Source organism: Bos mutus, chromosome 7 (genome assembly GCF_027580195.1).
Source record: "Bos mutus isolate GX-2022 chromosome 7, NWIPB_WYAK_1.1, whole genome shotgun sequence".
NCBI classification, from domain to species: Eukaryota; Metazoa; Chordata; class Mammalia; order Artiodactyla; family Bovidae; genus Bos; species Bos mutus.
Window position 1 is genome coordinate 24,674,789 of NC_091623.1, and position 20,558 is coordinate 24,695,346.

Consider the following 20,558-nt stretch of genomic DNA (forward strand, 5'->3'; position numbering starts at 1 on the left):
GGAGAACGGCATGGAAACATGTATAATATCATGTATGAAACGAGTCGCCAGTCCAGGTTCGATGCACGATACTGGATGCTTGGGGCTGGTGCACTGGGACGACCCAGAGGGATGGTATGGGGAGGGAGGAGGGAGGAGGGTTCAGGATGGGGAACACATGTATACCTGTGGCGGATTCGTTTCGATATTGGGCAAAACTAATACAATATTGTAAAGTTTAAAAATAAAATAAAATTAAAAAAATAAAATAAAAGGAAAAGGTGGCTGGCAAAAAAAAAAAAAAGCTATATGTTTTTATTAAGTTATATGTAGACAGTAAAAATATATATATACATATTAGCAAAAGCATTTGTTTGACTGTAAAAATGTAACTATGTGAGTGTAAAAGAGTACTCTTTTGTGTAGTTATGACACTGCATTCTAAAAAGAAAATGACATCTCAGTTTATTTTACTTACACAGTAAGTTTAATTTACATAGAAATGATAGAGCATTTCAGGAGCAAGTCTTAAAAACAATTTCTGCTGAATGACTGCTATAATAATCTCCTTAAGAGAGAAATAAACATAAACTAAAATAGCAGTTGTGAAACATATATAGTACCTCTCAGCTGAAGACAAAACTCAATATTCTGCAGGAAAACTTAAGAAAACAGAAGGGGCTTTGGTTTAGATTGTTGGCTGAAGTTAAAAGCTGTCTTCTTAAAACTTAAATTTAAGCATACCAAAAGTTTATTTATTAAGGCAGGCTCAAGGCAATAAGCTCAAATTTCTGAATTCTGCCCTATCCATCACCGAGGAGAAAAGTTTTTCCAGTGCTTTTACGTGGAGGACACTGGTGAGAGACTTTTCACAGGTTCTCGCTTAACAGAACTAGAGATCTTATTGGTAATAAGAAGCATTAAACTATTTTCAGAATTTAAACACAATGTTTATATGTTTTCTGGGAACTCTAGATAATCATATGAGAACTTGAGTTTTCAGGATTATGGTGACATGTCTTCAGATTGACTATGAGGGTCATAGTCAAAACTTCTGTGACTCTCCATTGGCATTAAAGTAAAGTGAAAGTGTTAGTCGCTCAGTTGTGTCCGACTCTTTGCAACACCATGGACTGTAGCCCACCATGGTCCTCTGTCCATGGAATTCTCCAGGCAAGAATACTGGAGTGGGTTGCTGTTTCCTTCTTCAGTAGATCTTCCCTACCATGAAATTCCTTGGACATCAAACAAATCTGTCCTCTGCGCTAGAAGAAGACACAATCTCTATCTTCTAAGTCTGCTTCCTAATCAGACATCTTAAAAAAGATGGTTCAGAACAAAAGCTGTCAACATCTTTGCTCAAAGATGTTCAGAAGAGATCCAAGAAAAGCTGTATTCCAGAAAAGAAAAACTTAATTTCATATATTCTTTATGCTACTGTTTAACCAAATAATTCATTTTGACTTTTATTAGACAGCCAAAATATAAATAGAACTTTCAGCTTTTCTTTATAGAAATTAAGCAGTTGTCTAGTTATCACAGTAAACAAATGTGTTCATATGTATTTTATGAAAAACAGACTATGACATCAAAAATCAGAGACATCACTTTGCTGACAAAGGTCCATATAGTCAAAACTATGGTTTTTCCAGTAGTCATATACGGATTTGAGAGTTGGACCATAAAGGAGGCTGAGTGCCGAAGAACTGATGCTTTCAAATCGTGGTTCTGGAGAAGACCTGAGAGTCCCTTGGACTGCAAGGAAATCAAACCAGTCCATCCTAAAGGAAATCAACACTGAATATTTACTGGAAGGACTATGTTGAAACTGAAGCTCCAATACTTTGGCCACCTGATGCAAAGAGCTGACCCACTGGAAAAGACCTTGATACTGGGAAAGACTGAGGGCAGGAGAATGGGGCGACACAGGATGAGATGGTTGGATGGCATCATCAACTCAATGGACATGAGTTAAGGCAGACAGTGAAGGACAGGGAAGCCTGGCGTGCTGCAGTCCATGGGGTTGCAAGGAGTTTGAGATGACTGAGCAACTGAGCAACAGCAGCACGACACCAATGGGTAAAACTCGGAACTTTAACAAAACATTCACTCGAATGACAGATGACATTTTCAAAGTTTCCACCAGGGGTAGCATTAAAGAGGCATGTCATGTTTCCCAAGGCCTAATCCTTCATCAAGTCAAAGATACGTAGTCTGTAGCCAATAGCAATTTTCTTCCTATAGATAAACACTTTTTTGTAACTTTCGGTAATAACTGGTAACTGTATTTGTATATACTTAAAACGCACAATAAGATGATTTTATAATTGCCAGGAAATTTCTAAGAAAAATTGCCAAGACCAGGATAATTAACACATCCATCATCTCACATAATTAACAATGGTAACTCTGTGCTTTTTGTTTTAGATAAGCATTTCAAAGAAGACTTATTCTTCCTGGCACAGCAGAGGACTCAACCTCCTAAAAACATTAAAAAAAAAATAAAATTTAGCATCAATTTGTTCCCCTTATAATGATTCATTATAAAATATTAAGGTCATGAAAAAATTTGTGTAAAAACATAAATTTAAACTGAAATTATGTTTCTAATGCTACCACTAAAAATAAAAAAAAAATACAAAAAGCTTTTTGAACCATTTTGTAGAGAGAACACATGTACTGCTTCAACTTAAACCTTTATTCTGACTATTTAAAATTGGAATAAAAAACAAGGTTAAATCATATACACAACCATACCTCTCCCAGTGCTTCATATCTTTTCTGGTTCCATCTGTGCAAGTCTTCCCGGTAGTTAAAAACAAACGGCTCCCCAGTTTTTATGTGTCTTAACTGCCCCTCTAGAAGACAAACAAACAAGTTTATTTGTTAAAATAGTGCTATGATTCAGAGTATATTTATAATAATATGTAAAGCATAATAAATAATGTCTAATAAAAATTTAATGTCTCAGGACATTTTCATTGTTTTCATTAGATATTTTTCTTTAAATATCCATATAGTGCAAAGATATACACAGTATAAAAGAAGGACCCAAGTACTCAAAAGCTATGTCTTCCATCTTCATTTCTCTAACCCAAAGCAAATTAACAATATTTGAAGGCCTATAACATATGAAGATTTTTGCTAGCTACAGCCATGAACATGGTCCCCGTTCTTAAGCTTAGAGGTTTACCTGAGGAGTAAAAGCATAAATATTTAAAAGTGAAGCAACTTTTTACAAAGAATGAAGTCAACAATCTAAAAAACTGCTACAGGCAATTCACATAAAGTCTAAAATGAGTTTAGAAAAATGAAAGATCCCTATAGGCTAGAATAGGTTCAAAGGTTTTAGTGAAATTTCTCAACTGGCTTGAAATACAAATACGATTGCAAATGGAAATGGGAGAGGGACAGTGAACCAACGCAGGTTTAGACCGCTAGGTAGGAAGTTAGGCATCAGCAACAAGGGGTGACCTAGCTGAAAAGGAGGAAAGCTGATCTCTAAACCCCCTCTCAGACACACCCAGGGGGGGCTCACAGATTTGCTACAAAAATCACCAGAGAGACTGTTCCAACTCCAGGCCCTAGGCACACAGTGGATACAAACTAACTCCAGGGGGCTTCCTCAAGTAACCTTAGGCAGCTAGGAGCCTATTGAGGGTGCATAAATATTCTACACATACATATACATCTGATTACAACAGACTGAATTATAGGAAGACACACGCAACAGAGCCTGTTGTTATATAACTTGCAATTGTCAATCGGCCTTGAACGTATGCCTAGTTGCATTCCCTTTCTTGACTGGTGGTGGGTACAAGCCCTATTCTGCACAGGGCACAGGACACAATCAAAAGGAGGAGACGGGAAGTATAAAAGGGGAAATCAACAGGGATCATTACGATGACTCCTTTGGGATCGGCCGGCTTCCACGTTTTGGGAGTATCTGTCTAACAAAAGATCTGCTGCTTGAGCAATCTGAATTGTGACTTGTCTGTTGTTTTAAACCCTTTAGTCTGTTCCAAATTTTTGTTTTGAGGAGACAAGAACTGAGGAAGAGAAATAAACTGACCTGATAAGACTGTCAAGACAAACTCACAAAGTTCACTGACTATACTGACAATAAATAACTTTATTAATAATTTCAATGGCTGAAGCAACCAAAAGGCACAGGCAAAGCTGGGAGTGGTTTGCAACAGCCTGGCTGGGTCTTCCCAGTCTTTTCTTCTCACTGGATAGCATGCTCTGGTCCAGCTCTGGTCCAGAACAGGTGATGTCTCTAAGTGGGGCATGTGAGTTACTGCACACATTGGTAAGCATGCTGGTTATAAACACTTCTACTTTATGTGCCAGAGAGTTGTACTGCTCATGTGGTATTTTTCAAAGAAACATGCAATTACATATCTGCAGATTATAGGTTTAACTGTAAGCAATACCAAACCAGTTAACTTGTTCAAAATACTTCATGGAGAAGGATTCTCCTCATGGCAGACCAAGCCACCTGTCTTGTTTCCCCAGAAGCATTCTCCTGGTATTCAGGAGAGAAAAACGATAACAGATCAAGTGCTTTAACAACTTCCCTCTCCTCTCCTCAGACAATGAAAATATAATTTTGAAAAAAAAAAAAAGATGGTAAATTCAAATAATGGTGAACAACCCAGTTTAACAGAAACAAAGAGAGTACTGAGACTAATTGAATACAACAACAGTGGAGAACACATGAAATCAAATAGTAGAAGCCTCAAACTTTAGCCTTTATCCTTTATCCTAGGAGTGGCAGAAGAGGTACATGGTCAAGCTAAACTGAGTTATTAGTATTTGATTTTTATCCAATGAGGGCTTGCAAGAGTGAAGAAAGACTTGAAAGGAAAGCTATGGCACCAGAGCTAAAATCCAGGAAACATTAGTACTCTAAGTAAAACTATCTCATTATTTTTATGAATCAGTTTTACTACACATACTCGGTATTTTTAATATAAGTGCTAATTCTTATTTCTAAAGTTTTTTAATACTTAACATGAGACACAGCACTAGATCACCATAACGAACACTCATTTATGGTCAGATGATGCCATATACATTATAAGGTACATCTATGTCTTTCTTTTGAGGACAGGGAAATTCCCATTTAGGATACCAATACAAATGAATTGAAGGTATCTGCAAATCTGACATTTGTGATTTTGACTACAGCAACCTTAAAGGCATGTGGCACATAGTAATGTGTAATACTGCTACAGCTAAAATTTGAAATGTATTTTCTATGGGACTGTTGTGTGAAAGGGAACTGACTTACCGAGAGAGAGTTTATGTAGTTAGATGTAGATATATCTACATCTCAAAGAGAGGTTTGCTGTTTGTTTTTCTTAATTCTCTACTCATTTTGAACATAATGATTCTCACAAGTTGATAATGATTTTTATATTTTAGGAAAAATGAGCCTTGCCAAAACAGCCAGCTACTAACACTAGTATAAAAGTAAAAAGAAGATAAAGAGGCAAAGAGAGTAAGCATTCTTAACCAGAAAAGATAATCTGGATCACTTACAGTTGGATTTGCAAATAGTATTTCTCAAAGGTTTGGAAAATGTCTTTAGCAACTGTCAAAGGTCTGATTTAGGACATTTTAGAGTCTCCTAAAATCAGTTGTAAAATCTCCAGTGTATAACCAAATGCATGTTATTTTGAAAAGCTTATCCATATATTTTACCAGATTGGTGGTTGAGTCTGAGACCCAAGATAAGCTATCAATGACCTACGTGAATTAATAAACTGAAAATATTTAAGACACTTTCTGACAACAGTAAGAATCCAATAAAAATCAGCCATCATGGAAGACAAGCTTCAAACTCAAAACAGTTTGTTGCTGAGTTATATATATATGTGTGTGTGTGTGTGTGTGTGTGAGAGAGAGAGAGATACAAAAGCGTGATTTCTCACAGTACTGCACCAAAGTATATAGGGAGTAAGAGTGAGGGTATAAGGTGAAAAGCCTTCACCCTCATCTTTCAAGGCAAAGGCACTTGAGCCGGGCCATATACCAACTGCAACTGGAGAATGGCTAAACAGGCACTTTAAACACAAAGAGTATTTGAAAAGGTACAGTGATTTGAAAGAACAAGGTATCAGTTTGATGCAGGTAAAAAGAATCTCTTCCCCTTTGTTACAGTTTTCTTTTTCCTTAGAGTGAACTCTGTATCCTAATTCTTCTTTACCCAACTAAGAACTTTAAAATTCTTTAGAAAAATTTAGAAGCTTTAGTCAATGAAAGTTTCAATTCAAAGCTTTCATGAAAGTTTTTGCATTATAAACCCTGAAAAAAAGTCCCTGAAGATTCTAAGATAGGACTGCTCTCTTAGGGATTTAATACTGAAACTAGTTTCTTGGTTTCAAATCCTCACATCTTCAAAAAAATACTCAACATTCACCGTGAATTCAACCCTGAACTGCATCGTGCTAAAAATAGGATCCATAAAAGTGGCATTCTCTCCTTGGAATGCAAGAATCCTTGCCCATACTGTAAGTCTACATTTATGTAAGACAATGTTCAGGATATTAAAAAACATACATGATAGGTGTGTGCAAGGGTGCTTACACATTCAGTGTAAGTACATGAAAGCACACATGCATTTGCAAAGGTGCAGGTGTGCCCAAGAGTGAGTATGTACATGCAAGAATGTAAAATGTAAGCAAAGACGTGTGTGTGTGAACAGATCTGATAAGAAAGTGAGAGATAAAAGTGTATTGCTTCTTTGTTTTTCATTTCCTTTAAGAAATGTTCAAGGAAGATGAAAGGCAGACTTCAATGAACACTGGTGTCTTCTATTCATAAAGCAAACACTGTTCTATGATGCATCTGCACCACCAACACATGCCCCCATCCCTGGCCTGAAAGAGGAATCTGGTCATTGTTTCAAAGGGGCAGGAGCAATGTCAGTCTCAAGTTCTTTAGAGTCTGTTAATCAAACTATAAAGAAATTTAAAAATTTCTTTTAAAAACAAAATATTACTACTCACACATACTTTGCCAAAAGATAAAGCATGCAAATTAATATCAGAAAAGAGATCAAAGTTTCTAATATGTTCTAATCCTTTCTAATATGTCTCTAATATGTTCTAATACGTTCAGTTAATATTCTAGTACACAGATACTATCCCTATAAGCTCTAACAGCCATAACTGATACTGCAAAGACACATCAATCTAAGAAGGCCTCATTGGCAGGAACTGTATGGACGCTGCAAAAAACCAGAGATTCTCCGGTGGCAATATTTACAGCTTCAAGTACATCAAGTGACAGGACATCTGAACTCTTCTTGTAACTTACCGTAAAGTTCCTCTTCTGCAACCTGGCTCTGACCTGGTATTAGAAAACTGATTGTGCTTTTGCACTTTTTGTAGGTGGTATGACAAGAGTCAATGTGAATGGAATAAAATAAATCCATGTAAAATTTTTAAAAACACACACACAATGATGACAGATCACCAATTCAGTTGATGTAGTACAACAGACAGCTACAATTCAAATGCTACCAGGCCTGTAATAACATTACCCCTCAAGTATTACAGTATTATTAATCCAGTTTCATGGTTCTTTCTGCAAGAAACATTCTTGCAATCTATGGTACCTTATTCCAAGTCCCAAGCTTATTTTATTCAGAACTTAATGAAGTTTTACAATAAGGATGTTGCCTAAAAAATAATAATGGAATCAAGTATTATGTTTTAAAATAGTGTCACAGATAATTATTGCCAGTCACTTCATCTTTTAAATAACATGTGAAATAATAGCATCTTTCTACACTATTAATTGGGAGTTCCAGCTGGATACAAGGGAGTTGAACCCTCAAGACTGAAAATACCTAAGTTAAATTAAATTCATATTCATTGGTTTAAGTGACTTGACAAGTATGGGAAATTACTTGGCTCTTTTACTTGACAGAAGAATTTCATCATGAAAGGATAAGATATTATTTCTCAAAAGAAACATACAAAACTTTCTAGCTGGCAAATAAAAGTTTAGGATTGTTTATTTTCTATTAGCATTGTTAAACAAATCTTGCATATATATAGCATACACCACTTACTTTCATTAAAAGCATATTCAAATCCTTCCAGTGTATCAGGAAAATCAAGAGGTGGTTCATCTTTTTTCATTAGTTCATCCAAATCTATCCTAGATAATAAATCTAGAAAAGAAATGACATGAAATTTACTTATATTTATTTTCATAATTAATAACAAAGATGGTATCTTACATTATTTTAACTTTTTTTTTTTCTTTTTCTGTTAGGTTACTTTTTATGTATTGCCTTAAATGATAAGATTCTCATTATAATTTTTTAAGTTACCAAAATGCTTCATTGTGATGACATACAGTATCAATATAACATAAGTACTTTCAAAACTGTAATTCTCCAAACAACCACAACTCAGATGCTATGTACCACAATGATTAATTATGAACTTCTTTCCCTTCAGAATATACAGATACTAATTTGTACCTTATTAACCTCCTTCTATCATTTTTAAAATTTTCAGATATTAATATGACTTTTAAAGATCACCAAATCTTACTGCTATGAATAAGGGAGCTTAAAAACCTAAATAATAGTAATATAGCATCAGTCAGTTCAGTCACTAAGTCGTGTCTGACTCTTTGCGACCCCATGGACTGCCGCACGCCAGGCCTCCCTGTCCATCACCAACTCCCGGAGCTTACTGAAACTTATGTCCATCAAGTCAGTGACGCCATCCAACCATCTCATCCTTTGCTGTCCCCTTCTCCTCCCGCTTTCAATCTTTCCCAGCATCAGGGTCTTTTCCAGTGAGTCAGTTCTTCACATCAGGTGGCCAAAGTACTGGAATTTCAGCCAGACATCAGTCCTTCCAATGAATATTCAGGACTTATTTCCTTTAGGATGGACTGGCTGGATCTCCTTGCAGTCCAAAGGACTCTCAAGAATCTTGTCCAACACCACAGTTCAAAAGTACCCATTCTTCAGTGCTCAGCTTTCTTTATAGTCCAACTCTCACAGCCATACATGACCACTGGAAAAACCACAGCTTTGACTAGACGGACCTTTGTTGGCAAAGTAATGTCTTTGCTTTTTAATATGCTGTCTAGGTTAGTCATAGCTTTTCTTCCAAGGAGCAAGGATCTTTTAATTTCATGGCTGCAGTCACCATCTGCAGTGATTTTGGAGCCCAAATAAAGTCTCTCACTGTTTCCACTGTTTTCATTTTTCTACTTTTAGAGGGGAAATAACAATAGTAAAATGAAACACGCTAACTGGAGAAAACAGGCTGACACAAAACAGTTTCCATTCTTCACATCATTTGACTATACATAATAAAAGACTGTCAACAATATTTTGCAAATAAGCATTTTATTTCTGCATCATTTTAGATACAGATAAGCTGAAAGATAGTACAGATAGTGTCTATACTCAGTTTTCCCTATTGTTAACATTCTACCTTACCATGCTACATTTGCTACAATGAAGAAACCAAAGTTGGTACATTACTATTAACTAAGCCCAGATATTATTCACCAGTTTTTCCATTAATTTCCATTTTCTGTTCCAGGATTCCGTCCAGGTCACTACATTGCAAACAGTCATCCCGGCTCCTCAGTCTCATCTCTTTATTTTGTGAGCATTTTCTTATTTCCTGTTACTACACGGTGTTGCAGGCGTATCTTGCACTTTCCCTGCCCCAGCCTCAAATCAGTCTGTCAACAGTACTTAACAGTTTCTTATAGGTTATTACGGGATGAGGAAAAATTCTCACTATATGTCACCTTCGTGTCATATGTAAACTTGGAACAAATAAAAGATAAGCTTCAAATTTATTTATCTCTCAGAAGATTTTCTTTTTTAAGTTTAGATTTTGAGATTTTTTTTCTCATTCAAACTCAAGTTCCTGAAGACAGAAAAAACTTCCAGGACACCTAGTATAGCAAACCAGCAACTCCCCACCCCCGACCCCGGCCTCTGTTTAAAACAAAAGAGTCTCAGAAGTAACACTTTATTTCTGTCTCTCACTTACAGAGATATAATAAATCCATCTGTACAGATCATAAAAATATGCCAGAGGAAAAAATAGTTTGTCTACCTCCAGTCTCTAGTCTCTCTCTGTGGGACACAAAGATAAGATACCAAAAAACTTGTAAAAAAAAAAAAAAAAGTCATTGTTTAAAACTCTTCAAATTACTGCATCAGATAAACCTCAACTTACACAAAAATATACCATCTTCAACATACAAGCAAGTTTATTAAAAAAAAAATCTGCAAATTATCTAGTAAAATAAAAAATGTCACAAAGTATGCATACTGGGGCAAATTCGTACATGCTGACAAATTTCTGATTCATTAGTAAGGTTCTGAACAATGTGTAAATCTTTGCAAAATTGATTAAAGTATTTTTTTTAATCAAAAATTGGCTTGAAGACTCTCACTTTTCTCCTTCCAATGAATTGAATTCCTTTACTTCACCGTCATCTTCCACAGTTCAAAACTTAGAATCCTCTTAATCAGATACACACAAAACCATCCAAAATATAAGCATCTGTACTATGTCTAATATTCATTTTCTATCAGCTCAGATCATAAAATGCCATGTAACATCTATATATCATTTTAAAGACTTCATATACTATACCTCATTTGACCATCATAGCCCTATAAAGCAGTAGCACATGTTATCTTCACTGTCTTTGAGACAAGGAAATAAGCCCAGAGACGTAAAATGGCTTGCCCAAAATTATACCTTAATAGTACTGTGGGATTAAAAAAATAAACTTATTCTCCAATATCTAAGTCAGTACTCTATCAAAATCCCTATACTTTTATTCTATGTCCTGTATAAGCTCTAATATAGTCTAACCTCTCTCTTCATTACCTTATAAAAAGAATAAACTCTTCTGAATACAGAAATATGCTTTTGCATTGACCAAAAAGTTCCTTTGAATGATAAAATGAATAACTAAACTAAAACATGCATTTCTCAAACTTCTCCTCTGTCCATTAGAGAACTAGATGTAGATATTTTTAATTTCATTGGCATTGAGTATGTGTACTCAGTCGCTCAGTCACATCGAAATCTTTGCAACCCCATGGACTGTAGCCCGCCAGGCTCCTCTGTCCACGGGATTCTCCAGGCAAGAATACTGGGGTGAGTTGCCATGCCCTTCTCCAGGGGTCTTCCTGACCCAGGGATCAAACCCAGGTCTCCCGCATTGCAGGTGGATTCTTAACCATCTGAGCCACCAGGGAAGCCCAAGAATACTGGAGTGCATAGCCTATTCCTTCTCCAGGGGATCTTCCCATCCCAGGAATCAAACCGGGGTCTCCTGCATTGCAGGCGGATTCTTTACCAGCTGAGCTACCAGGGAAGCCGACTGAATAGACTCAGAGAGAAACTGTCAGAAATTATTTTTCTGTTTTGTAAAAGGAAAACAAAGCTATATACCTGCATTTTGCAGAAATTGGGTTCCAAAGGCAGTAGATTAGGTAAAAATAAGTATAGTAGAACATTTCCATGCAAAATCCCTTCAATCTCCTATAAAATACAGTACAACTGAATCCTTATAACCTAAATATACAACAGATGTAACCACTGTTTTTTCTAAAACACATGTCTGGTCATTAAAGCCATTTAGCAACTAGAATTCTAAACTTCAACTAAATATATGAAGTCACTGGATAAAAATACCACTTTATACCCCCAAAGAACTGAAAACAAAGATTCATATATTTGTACACCCCTATTCACTGCAGTATTACTCACAACAGCCAAAAGGTGGAAGCAACCAAAGTTTCCATAGACAAATGAATAGGGTGATGGTTAATTTTATGTGTCAACTTGACTGGGTGCCCAGATATTTGGTTAAATATTATTCTGAGCATGTTTATGAAGGTATTTCTGGATGAGATTAACATTTGAAACTGCAGACTGAGTCAAGCAGGTTGCCCCCTACCTCCAATACAGATGAACTCATCCAATTCACTAAAGGCCTGAGTAGAACAAAAATGGTGAGTAAGACAGAATTCCTACTCTCTGTATGACTGTCTTCAAGCTAGGACATCAGTCTTCTCCTGCCTTCACAGCACAGGTTCAGGATTTTGTCACAAAGCCTTACTATCCACTGCAGGTAACTAGTCTCCTTTTGAGAAATACCTCTTGGCCTGCTACTGGGCCTGAGTGGAGATTGAACACTTAACCACAGGCTGCCAGCTTACCATGAGACCTTAGCAGCATCATGAACTAGGTGGTAACTGACACACCAAGTATTAAAGTTGGGTGTGTACAATAGCACTCCATCATCAAATAGGGAGTGGTGTGTATGAGGTTAGGACTGAGCAGGCCCTGAAGACAAAAATAAGTAACATGCAGGAGTAGCCCATATGCCTATGGTCTCCACTCCTGCGACACCGCCTTCTATTCATCAGCATGCACCTAAAGCCTCACCAGCTGGCAGAAGAAGAGAAAACTCGAGTCTGGATCAGCGATGGTTCTGCATGATACTCAGTCGCCACCTAAAAGTGGACAGTGGAAGCATCAGAGGCCCCTTTGGGGACATCCCTAAATAACAGTGGTGAAGGGAAATCTTCCCAGTGGACAGAACTGAGAGCAGGGCACCTGGTTGTTCCATTTCTCTGGAAAGAGGTATGACCACATGAGTGACTATAAAATGATTCATGGGCATGTGGTCAATTGTTTGGCTGGATGGTCAGGGACTTGGAAGGAACACGATCAGAAAATTGGTGACAAGGAAACGTGGAAAAGAGGTATGTGGACAGACCTCTCTGAATGACCAACAGAAGGTGAAAATATTAGCATCCCAAGTGAATACTCACTAAAAGGTAAGCTCAACAGAGGACTATTTTAAAAATCAAGTGCACAGGATGATCCTTTCTGTGGACACCAGTCGGCCTTACCCTGGTCAAATCTGTCATCACCCAATGAGCTCAAGAATAAAGTGGCCATTGTGGCAGGGTTGGAGGTCATGTGTGGGCTCAAAATATGAACCTGCACCCACCAAAGCCAACCTGGCTACCGTCACAGCTGGGTGTCCAATATCCCAGCAGCAGAGACCACCATGGCAGTCCTCAACATGGCACCATGTCCTGGGGGTGATGAGCCAAGTAATTGGAAGCAGGTTAATTACACTGGATCAATTCCATCATGAAAGTGGCAGAATTTTGTTCTTACTGGATTAGATACTTTCTCTGGATACAGATTGGCCTTCCCTGCACTCAAGGCTTCTGACACATATAACTATCTGTGGACTTGCAGGATGCTTTATCCACCATCCTGGTATTCCACACAGCATTGTTTCTGATCAAGAAACTCACATCACAGCAAAAGAAGTGCAGCAGTGGGCCCATGCTCATGGAACTCACTTTTCTTACTGTGTCCTCACCATCTTGAAGTGGCTAATTTGACAGAATGGTGGACTGCCTTCTGAAGATTCAGTTACAGGGCCAGCTGGATGACAGAATCTTGCAGGGTTGGACCAAGATTCTCCAGAAGGCAGTATATACTCAGAACCAGTGTCCAACATATAGTGCTATTTCTCCCAAAGCCAGAACTCATAGGTCTAGAAATTAAGGGGTGAAAACGGGAGTGCCACCACTCACTATTACCTAGTGAATAAGGAAAGAACGTCCGTTCTAATTACTCTTATTTAACATAGCATTGGAAGTCTTAGCCAGGGCAAAAAAGCAAGATGAGAAATGAAGAAATAAAACTGCCCAATAAGCAAATAACATGATGGTCTACATAGAAAACTCCAATTTGTCTATCAATAAAACCTCTGAAAAAAATAAGCAACTTCAAAAAGTCACAGACTATATCAGCACACAAAATTTGACTGTATTTCCATAAACAATCAGTAAACGTGTGACAATTGAAATTAAAAACACAATACCATTTATAATCACTCTAAAATTATAATACAAATCTAATAACATATGTAAAAGACTTAATTATATAATGAAAATTGAAAAGTGTCAATGAAGGAAATCTAAGATCTAAATAAATGACAGATACTCCATGTTCATGGATTGGAAACGTCAATTCTGGTAAAGATGTAAATTCTCCTCACGTTCACCTATAGGCTTGAATGCAATCTCTATTAAAATGCAAGTAAATTATTTACTGTGTAATGTCACCCTGCTTATTTAACTTATATGCAGAGTACATCATGAGATATGCTGGACTGGATGAAGCCCAAGCTAGAATCAAGATTGCCAGGAGAAATATCAATAACCTAAGATATGCAGATAACACCACATTTATGGCAGAAAGTCCACGGGTCGTGAAGAGTCCGACACGACTGAGCGACTTCACTTTCACGCATTGGAGAAGGAAATGGCAGCCCACTCCAGTGTTCTTGCCTGGAGAATCCCAGGGACGGGGGAGCCTGGTGGGCTGCCGTCTATGGGGTCACACAGAGTTGGACACGACTGAAGTGACTTAGCAGCATGGCAGAAAGCCAAGAAGAACTAAAGAGCCTCTTGATGACAGTGAGAGAGGAGAGTGAAAAAGTTGGCTTAAAACACAACACTCAGAAAACTAAGATCATGGTATCTGGTCCCATCACTTCGTGGCAAATAGATGGGGAAACAATGAAAACAGTGCCACACTTTATTCTTTGGGGCTTCAAAATCACTGCAGATGTTGACTGCAGCCATGGAATTAAGACGCCTGCTCCTTGGAAGAAAAATTATGATCACCCTAGACAACATAATAAATATTACTTTGCCAACAAAGGTCCGTCTATTCAAAAGTATGGTTTTTCCAGCAGTCATGTATGGATGTGAGAGTTGGACCATAAAGAAAGCTGAGTGCTGAAGAATTGATGCTTTTGAACTGTGGTGTTGGAGAAGACTCTTGAGAGTCCCTTGGACCGCAAGGAGATCCAACCAGTCCATCCTAAAGGATGTCCTGGGTGTTCATTGGAAGGACTGATGTTGAAGCTGAAACTCCAATACTTTGGCCACCTGATGTGAAGAGTTGACTCATTTGAAAAGACCCTGATGCTGGGAAAGACTGAAGGCAGGAGAAGGGGACAACAGAGGATGAGATGATTGGATGGCATCACCGACTTGATGGACACGAGTCTGAGCAAGCTCTGGGAGTTGGTGATGGACAGGGAGGCCTGGTGTGCTGCAGTCCATGGGGTCGCAGAGAGTCAGACACGACTGAGCAACTGAACTGAAATTATTTTTTTTTAAAGTCATAGACAGTTTTACTCTTAATATTTATATGGAAAGGCAAAAGACCTAGAAAAGCCAAATAATAAGAATGAATTTGGGAGTATCATTCTAGCCAAACTTAAGACTTACTATTTAAGTTCAGTAATCAAGAGTATGTATTGGAGAAGAGACAGACACAGATACATGGAACTAAATAAGAGAACCTCAAAAGATGAAGAAGTAATTCAATAGTGCAAAGATTTTTTTTCCCACAAATAGTGCTGGTAAAATTGGACATCAATAGGCAAAAAATACAAACCTTGACCTAAGGCTCATCTCTTAAATAAAAATTAAAACAAAACACATCATTAGTTTAAATGTAAAATCTAAAACTATAAAACTCTTAGAGGAAACATAAAGAAGATCTTCATAAAGCAGGGCTAAGCAAAGAGTACTTAGACCTAATACCAAAAGCATAGCTCATAAAAGAAAAAAACTGATAAATAGGACTGTTTGAGGGATAAATTTTATGTATGCTGTCAGTTTGCTCTAAGAGACACTTTATTTAACATTTGCCATTTTATCTTCTAATATTTGCAATTTGACTACTTCATTCATCATTACAAGCTCATGTGCTAAGCATTTATATTCCTATTGTACCAGTGAAGAAAATGATTCAGAAAAGATAAGCAACTTGTTTCATGGTAAGTAGGAAAACCTCAGTTTGAATTCAGAAAGTTCGATATTTATAACCTTATTACTATATTTAGACTACCCATATGCTTTTAACATCACTGTACAACCTCTAAAATCCAGAAAACCAATCTGATTTCTTATATACTGCTTGTGGAAGTTTAAATTGGAACCACAACTTGAGACATCAGATTTTCACATTATCAGGTAAGGTTGAAGGTAGACAAAACCTTTCCAAGTGGAAACCCAGCAAATCTATTTGGATGAAAACACACATATTCCCTCATTCCTTATCCTCTTCTGTAAATTAACTATTATTCTGAGTGTGTTGGTCTATCTCAGCAGCGTACATACATGCAGTAAAACCTTTCATAGCGTTGTCTATTGTTTAGTCACTAAGTCATGCCTGACTCTTCTGCAACCCTATGGACTGTAGCCCACCAGAATCCTCTGTCCATGGGATTCTCTAGGCAAGAACACTGGAGTGGGTTGCCATTTCCTTCTCCAGGGGATCTTCCCAACCCAAGGATTGAACACTCCTCTCCTGCGTCTTCTGCACTGGCAGGCAGAATCTTTACCACTGCGCCACCTAGGAAGCCCATTATTGATTATTGATGACCTTGATATACACTGGATAAAGGTCCTTTGTCAGATATGTGCTGTGCTTAGTCACTTCAGCCGTGTCCGACTCTCTGCGACCCGTGGACCATGGCCAGCCAGGCTCCTCTGTCCATGGGGTTCTCCAAGCAAGAATACTGGAGTGGGTTGCTATTTCCTTCTCCAGTGATAAAAGTATGAAGTGAGTGAAGTCGCTCAGTCCTGTCCGACTCTTTGCGACCCCATGGACTGCAGCCTACCAGGCTCCTCCATCCATGGGATTCTCCAGGCAAGAGTACTGGAGTGGGGTGCCATTTCCTTCTCAAGATATTTGAATTGCAAATATTTGTTCCCATCTAGAGCATATCTCTCCTTTTTCTTAAAACAGTTCATGTGTGTATGGTCAGTTGCTATGTTGCGTCCGACTCTGTGAATTGCTTTCTTCCTATTCTCTAACTAAAGTTTTCCAATATGACTTTCATTCAATTCACTGAATTCAATTACATTCATTAATTGAATTCATTCACATTTCCTTCAATTCACTGAAACAGCTCTTTGTGAAGACCATCAATAACCTCCACACTGTTAAATATAAAAGTAAACTCTCAGTCCTCATCTAGCCTGGTTTATGTGTGTGCTTGGCCACTCAGTCATGTCCAACTCTTTGCAACCCCATGGACTGTAGCCCACCAGGCTTCTCTGTCCATGGGGATTCTCCAGGGAAGAATACTGGAGTTGGTTGTCTTCCCAACCCAGGAATCGAAGCCAGGTCTCCCACATTGCAGGCAGATTCTTTACTGTCTGAGCCACCAGCGAAGCCTGGTTTATAATCATAATTCAATTAATTAAACCCATTTTCTTCAGTTGGTGTTCAGGATCTTTCTCTCGCTCCTAGCCTGCAGCCTGTCTTATCAGAAATCATTTTAAGTGTCTACTGCTAGTTCTTCCTCATTTTCCTGACCCTAAGATTGAGATGACCCACACTTCAGTCTTCAGACTTTTTCTGGTTACACTGCAATCTCTGATGATCTCAATTAGGTCCATAACTTTAAATATTACCTCTCTGCTAATAATTCCCAAAGCTTTAATCTCCAGCCCAAATACTTTCCCAAACTCCACACTCAAACTTCTCCAGCCTGATATTTAAGTGGCATCTCAGTTTACTATTTAATATGTCTAAAACCTGCTTTCCTCACACTTTTCTTAATCTAACAAATGGCACCCAAATTCCCAAAGAAAGTCTAAAGCAGATTCCTTCTTACAGAGAGCTTCTCATAAAATATTCTTAGTGCAATGCCACAAAGACAGAATATAGGATTAGACAGATCATTACTCTAACCCAATATGACATTTCAAACAACAAAAATATGGTAAAGGGCACTAGGCTTGATTCAAGAGATCTCTGGTATTAGTTTTACCATTAAATACATGACCTTGAATAAGAAAAGCATTAAGAATTCTTACAGCTGTAAAATCACATGATTTTATGATTTATTTACCTAGTACATACTATATCTCAGACATTGAGGTGGTCACTGTGACGGACATAAATAATTATAGATTACAGATATTCTTATTTTAGAATGGAAATGAATGTAAGGTCACCTAAATATTCCTGCACCTTCATTAGGCACAATGAAAATATCCTGAAAAAGCAAATTAAGTATGTACCTTTGAGTGCTGTTGTCTTTTCTTTTTCATCTGGACCTCCCTGCTGGATTTGTGCCATGCTTATCCAAATTGGCAACAAAATTAAAGAGCTCAAGGAAATAGACATCAATCTTCAGAAGACAGTCTAGAATGAATGAAAGCAATAAATTAAGCTCTACTCAGTCCTACCTACTCCATGAGAAGGTCCTAGATCCTCCCAGTTGGGATTAATCTCTCTATCCTGATTTCCCACTGCACTTTGTTGATGTCTCTACCACAGTACTTATCATAGCCTGCCTTGCATTACCGTTATTTATGTATTTGTCTAGGTCAGCTAACAGATTACAAGCCCCAGGATAAAGGTATCAACTCTTTGTCATCTTGATGTCTCCCATATCACCAAACACAATACCTTATATACACATATGCTTAATGCTGCTGAACTGAACTTAGCTAAACTGACTAATTAGGTATAGTTCCCCAATACCTAATTAAAAAAAAATACTTCCAGGTAGTTTCAAAACCTGAAATTTCTTTTAAAATAAACTGCAAGCATATGTCACGTACCAGGTCAGAATATTTTCTTTCTGGGACATGCAGACGGGCAGAAGGAAAAACATACATAATACTACCCATTAGTGTATAATTCAAAATGCAAATTTAAGGGGAAAAAAAAACAGCCCTTAAAAAAAAAAAAAAAAACTGTCAAACTCAATGTCTGAAAGTCACAGTCTATAAATGGCACCCCAACAATTATAATATAAAGTTAAAATTTATTAAAATCTAATTCTGCTCTGCTTTGGCCAAAGGGAAAACATTTGAACTACAGTCAGTTTCTCCCAGGGTGCCAACAAACAAGGGGAAAAAAACACAGAAAAAACAGAAAAAAAATGCAACACATACAATGGGAAAAAATTAAATTAATATAGTCAATCCATAAGTATTAATGAGATTACATAAAAGCTGAGGTAAGTAAGACAATAGTCCTCTGAATGATTTACTTACTACCTAAAGAGTAAACTTCAGTTTCTACTCAAGAGGTATACTGTACGATTATCTTTAAAAACTCAGGCATTTGTATAATTAACAGAGTAGAACAGAAAATACTTAAAAATAATAATGCTTAATAGTTTTAAACTAAGAATGTTCCCAGGGTCATAAATCAACGCGGCCCTTAGCTCAGCTCTGACTGTGGGTGGCGAAATAGAAGGGGAAGTTCTCTCTGGCTCTACCACGAGCTAGCCACGTGCTCTTGGCAAATTATCTAACTTCTCCATGCCTCGTCTTCCACACATGTACAATGGAAATGATAACCACGCCTCCCTCGTGTTGCTACAGTGAGGTTTAATGTAAAACACTTAGTATAGTGCCTGATGGGTAATTAAGGGTTCAACATACCTTGGTTTGTTTTTTTAAAATACTATAAATGTATCCTAGCTTCCCCACTTAATAACAGCTCCGTGGCTAGGGACAAGCCACTTAATATTCAAAAATCTTCAGATTTCTCATTTGTAAAATGTAAGTTATATTGTAGTGGTTGAGAATTAATATTATAGAAGGTGTATATAGCTGACTGTTGCTATTACTAGTGGACTTTATCGCTTCTCAGGAATGTGAAGTTTCCTAACCTAGGAATAACTAGAATATGAGACTGTCTTTGACTGGGAAAGCACTTTCACTTAGCATGGAAGTAGTTGCTATTTTTCTTCTGTGAATAGGTAACTCAAAACTCTGTAAATTATACATAGATGAAATATGCCTATCTTCCTTCAAGAACCAGTTTTGCCCGTCTGATGAGCCATGTGCAAGGCACGAGGGTGCAATGGAGAGTAAAGCGTGCACGGCCTGGGTGGGGCTTATACTCTAGTGACCAGCTCAAACTGCCACAAATTAAATACATGAGACTCAGACTGATCATTACAACACATAAGAAAAAGCAATATTTGTAAGGGCTATAAGGCTACGTTCGGGAATTAGTTTCATCTGTCAAGTCCCACAAGTTTAGGTACAAGTTTCCCCAGCAACTCCTTAATGTCTACCATCCTGTAGCAGAAAGTAAACAGAAATGTTCACCGTGAGACAGTCCACACAGTGCTCCTTGCTAACAATTCCAAGACCAAATTAACTATTCACAGGAGACTTCTCGCACTTTTTCACTCTATCCCCTCTGTCAATTCAGTATTCTTGTAAATATGAACTTTTGGTTTTCACTGGCCTCAAACTGTCTAATTTCTAAACAGAACAACTTATATGATTATTTCATTGTGACTGTTTCACTGAAAGAGAAAGTATAAAATATTTTTGATGTCAGACTCATTTTCAAAATTCGCATTTTAAATTATGGGGATCTCATGTATAACATGGTGACTACAGTTATCAACACTGTGTTGTATACTTGAAAGTTGCTAAGAGGGTAGGTCTTAAAAAAATAGACAAC

At 37.5% G+C, this 20,558-nt stretch overlaps 1 protein-coding gene across 4 annotated transcripts in view; it reads right to left on the reverse strand.

Annotated features, from left to right (window-relative positions):
- ARB2A (ARB2 cotranscriptional regulator A) overlaps positions 1–20,558 on the reverse strand; it is a 420,339-nt gene that overhangs the window by 364,047 nt on the left and 35,734 nt on the right. For 3 of the 4 annotated variants that reach the window (XM_070373133.1, XM_005893847.2, XM_070373132.1), the window contains exons 2-4: positions 18,143–18,266; positions 8,066–8,167; positions 2,737–2,837 (exon numbers count right to left, since the gene is read on the reverse strand). In XM_070373133.1, the coding sequence (XP_070229234.1) occupies positions 2,737–2,837; positions 8,066–8,167; positions 18,143–18,248 (309 nt within the window). In that variant the 5' untranslated portion in view covers positions 18,249–18,266. The remainder of the gene's footprint in view (positions 1–2,736; positions 2,838–8,065; positions 8,168–18,142; positions 18,267–20,558) is intronic. The other variant, XM_070373131.1, reaches the window with a different exon arrangement.